We start from the raw sequence: 4,394 nt of genomic DNA on the forward strand, positions 1-4,394 counted from the left end.
ATCCATAATTGAGAATTAAAATTGCAATAAATGCGTAGTAGACATGAAGAAAAAGGTGAGGATAAAAATCATACCTTGTTTCTGAACCTGGGGCTTCGCTGTTAGCTGTGTTGTAGCTCATGAACGCGAAGAAGAAGAAGCAACTTACGTAAAAAGACTATTTTATCCTCATGAATAAAAAATTTAAAACGGTTTAAGTTTTTTCGGCCAATTTCCACCGGTGATTTGGCTGAAAGGACCAAATTTGCTAAAAAAAAAGCATAGTTAAAAGACTAAATTGTTAGTTTTAAAACTCATAGAGCCAAATTAACACGCCCCTTATAGTAATAGGACCAGGAGTGTAATTTGCTCATTTGTTAAATTAATAATAGTGCGTGCATCGCACGTGACACTTACTAGTGATTATATATATGATGATATTTCACTCGCAACACAAAAAAGTACAAAAAGACTAATAATTGATGATAACACAGTATGTCGTAAGTCTTTGAAGTTGATGAAGACATTTCTAATCTTTTTGTTTTGCGGCAAGATCAATCAAATTAAAGACTTTTTTTTAGTACTCCTTATTACAAACAAACAAAGGGTTACATGCATAATGGAGGGGATAACACCATATATATGATGGATATATGGTTAGCAACTTAGCATTACAATATTGACACATATATAAATGGACAAACATTGGCAGTGAGACATCATTTTCCCTCTCGTTCAGTTTCAGCAACTCTTCTGATCTCTCAACGCTTCTACTGCAATTCTTTTCTTATAGTCGTGAACTAAGGAGGGGTTGAATAATATAATGTTGCTACAACAACTCCAACTATCAGTATTTAATTCATTTTTCCAAAGTTAGTGTTTCAAATTCCACAAATTAAAGTCAATCTTATACTTTGGAATTAATTTGCTCTTTTACAATTATTGGTGTAGCAATGGTCTTTACCATACTACAAATGGCCTACCCAAAAAATAATATAAAAAGGTAATGATATATATATGCATGTATACAATTCACACTGGCATCAGATTTGGTATAAAATATTTTAACAAAAATAGCATTCCCCATTACGATTTTATTATTATTATTTGAAAAAAAAAAAAGATAAAAGTATTTTACCGATTTCTCCCTCATTGGAAATAAGATGAATTGACGAAAAAGTACATGCCATCTCTCTCTTTATTCTCGGCGCTGCAACCGTCTATCGTGAAAGTTGAAGATCGGATCCAGCGCTCTCGCGTTCCAACCCTAGACCTCCATTCTCTCCGATATGATGTACAAAGGTCACGCAATTCGCCTTCCCTTTACAAACGGAAGCATAAACCACCACGCTAATCTTTCATTTCATCCTACATACTTAATTATCTTTCATTTAATCCATATTCTCCTTAACTTTTTTTCTTTTTTATGATACTTTACATACTTAATCAGCTTTTTCTTCTTTTTTATGACAGTTTAATCTGATGGCCTCCATTTTCTTTTTTCAGTTTACGGATAACATGAGTCGTAAGGGGGTGAGAGAGAAGGGTTCATCGTGATCCGTGGTTTTTGTTCTTCATTTTGTGTTAGTTTTCAGTGTGATCTATCTCTGTATATTTCGCACAGATTTAATTTGATTTAAGGTTTTGAATTTGATCTGGTGATTTGATGTTGATGTGCAGCGAGCGATTAAGGTCGGGGGAGAGGAGAGAGAAATAGATGTCGTCGTCGAGCACGCCGTGCGCCGCATGCAAGCTGCAACGCCGGAAATGCACGCAGGAGTGCGTGTTTGCGCCGTATTTTCCGCCGGACCAGCCGCAGAAGTTTGCTAACGTGCACAAGGTGTTCGGAGCTAGTAACGTGGCGAAACTGCTGAACGAGCTGCACACTTCTCAGAGGGAGGACGCCGTGAATTCGCTGGCGTACGAGGCGGAGTGCCGCCTGCGCGACCCGGTGTACGGCTGCGTCGGCTTAATCTCCATCCTCCAGCAGAAACTCAAGCAGGTGCAGCATGATTTGCTGAGTTCCAAGCGGGAATTGGCCAACTACATCGGACCGGCGGCCATGCAGCCACTTGTCCAGCATCCCGCGTTTCTGCAACATCCTAACAACCCTTCTAATTATCTCATGGGACTCCCCACAGTAGTGCCCCACGCCGCCCAGCTCATCGCGCATGATTCCCTGCAGCAACAGCAACAGCAACAACAGCCTTTCATTGAGCCTTACCATCAATTAGGCGGCGGCGTGGTAAGGACATACGATCAGCAGCAACAGCAGCAGCAACAGCAACATGAGCTTATGACGTTTAATAGTGGATTTGAGTCCGGAGGGCCGGTAAATGGCGCCAGGATATTCCATCAGATGAGCTCTGCCGCGTCTATGCCGCCCCCTTATGACACTCCTTATGGGATGCAACAGCCGGGGCAAGAACACTTTGATCCTAACCATGACCAGATTCAGCTTCAATCCCAACCGCCAATGCAACAGCAACAACAGCAGCAGCCGCCTCCTCAGCATCAAGAAAGATCCAAAAGTGAGGAGGGCAGGAGCGTTGATCCTTCGTGCTAATAACATCCTCCATCGAATCTCATTGTGATTGCTATATATGCCTCTCCAAACTTCATCTATTCTCCCAACACTACCATTTATTTCATCCAGCTAGGTCATCTCTTCATCTCTAATTAATCTCCTTCTCCCACTTCTCCTTTTCATGATTATAAACATAGTTTTTTAATTATATTCTTTCCTTTTGTTGCCAAGATTGTCACCTATATTTCTGTAATCACTAACCCTAAGTACAATATAGGTTTTAGTACAACTTGAGCCATAGCAACCGCAGTGTGAGAGTTACACTTAATGTGGTGAGCTCATTGTAGGCTCCTGGTCTTAGCACCTTGTGGGTGGACCCCTCCCACCTTGTGGACACCAAACACTGATTCTCTCACATTGTAGGACTATACACTCAGACACTAATGGGTTACTGAGTCACCATGATTTACCATCGGAATGGGGTATTTGGGGTGAGAAATTTTACCTTTTGTGGGCAAGATTTTAGTACAACTTTAGATGATCAGGTCCTCATGCCCTTATTTGTTAGATATATCTTAGTTATGAATTAGCTAATCCTATTATGCAGTAAAATTGTGCTAATTTATGAATAGGTAATGCATTTGACTATATAGTTTGTTGAACCATTGAATCATCATGGTTTACATCCTCCCAAATGCTCTATCCGACTGGGGTGTGGGGCCCTTAGGACTGGGGATTTAACCTTTTGGAAAGTATAATTTGTGCTAATTTAGTTTTCGCAATTAATAAGGTATGCGGTGCCAGACTTTTGAAGTCTTCGTCAGCTATACAGTTGAGTGGTTTTAGGTTGACAAATTATGCATAATGTAAATGAGCCTTCAGCAATTATTGAGATTTGAGAAGAGCGTTAGTACAGTTTTCATTGACATTACTGCATGAAAGTTGTAGCTTTGGCGTTTCTAGCCAAAAAAGACAAATAAAATTTTTACCATAATCTATCACTAAAAACTAACTGCACTAGTTATGATATTTCTTATTCATATATACATGTTCATGCTTATGTCTATTTATATAAATACGAAAACATATATAATAACTATTCACCATTATATCTTATAAATTATAACTGTGAATCGTTTTTAGCATAGACTTATACTAACCCGGTTTTGTCCAGCAGCTAATTTCAGGCATACAGAAGAGCATGCACAGCGGAAGTGAGAGGATCGGAGGATCAAATTAAAAAGATTGTTGAAATCGATCTGATGGTGAAATGTGTGTAGAAATTGAAAAAATTTCCTGATTTATACAGGTAGGGTTTTGACTATTGAAGGGTGTCCTGTAATTACACAGGGAGATCGGCACGTGAGAGATGCATTGATGGTGATATATATGTAGGATGTTTTCCGTTCGCAGTTTTCAGGCATCATTCTTTTTAATGTTAGCTATCTATCCATGTCCAGTGGACGACCATATATATATTTATATATATATATAGAGTATACTTAGCTACTATACTCTAGCCTGGTTTTAATTATCTGGAGAATTATATTATATGGTGTTCTCTTTTGTTTCTGGCAAACATAATGGAGTGTCTGTCTATTGTTCTGTTCCTTTGGACGATGTCATATTACTTCGCTTTATAACCAGATCTGGTCGCCTTCCCCATGAGAAGGTGATCAACTAGTCGCCTTCTCTGGTAGATGGTGACCGGTGACGGCTCGATTGGTCGTTGGATTTTTGCCTGAACTGAAATGAGGTCGTTAGATTTTCACCGAAGTGATGCATGAATTGAAATGACATGCAATAACAAGTCATTTACCCGTTTTTGAGCTTCATTGCCTCAATTTAACATGTTTGAGGGTTTAATTACACCGTTTAAAAGTTTAGG

The 4,394-nt window shown here is 39.1% G+C and overlaps 1 protein-coding gene across 1 annotated transcript; it reads left to right on the forward strand.

The window, feature by feature from the left end:
• Positions 1 to 1,215: 1,215 nt before the first annotated feature.
• Positions 1,216 to 4,111, forward strand: LOC109177648 (LOB domain-containing protein 36-like). Its single transcript, XM_019327063.1, has 4 exons — positions 1,216 to 1,281; positions 1,486 to 1,562; positions 1,660 to 2,639; positions 3,684 to 4,111. The coding sequence occupies exon 3, from the start codon at positions 1,697 to 1,699 to the stop codon at positions 2,543 to 2,545; it is 849 nt and encodes a 282-aa protein (XP_019182608.1). The 5' UTR covers positions 1,216 to 1,281; positions 1,486 to 1,562; positions 1,660 to 1,696; the 3' UTR covers positions 2,546 to 2,639; positions 3,684 to 4,111.
• Positions 4,112 to 4,394: the final 283 nt, after the last annotated feature.

This window comes from Ipomoea nil, unplaced genomic scaffold (assembly GCF_001879475.1).
Source record: "Ipomoea nil cultivar Tokyo-kokei standard unplaced genomic scaffold, Asagao_1.1 scaffold0805, whole genome shotgun sequence".
Classification (NCBI taxonomy): domain Eukaryota; kingdom Viridiplantae; phylum Streptophyta; class Magnoliopsida; order Solanales; family Convolvulaceae; genus Ipomoea; species Ipomoea nil.

Coding starts and splice junctions, on each gene's coding strand:
- LOC109177648 (XM_019327063.1), top strand. CDS start 1,697: ATGTCGTCGTCGAGCACGCCGTGCGCCGCATGCAAGCTGCAACGCCGG.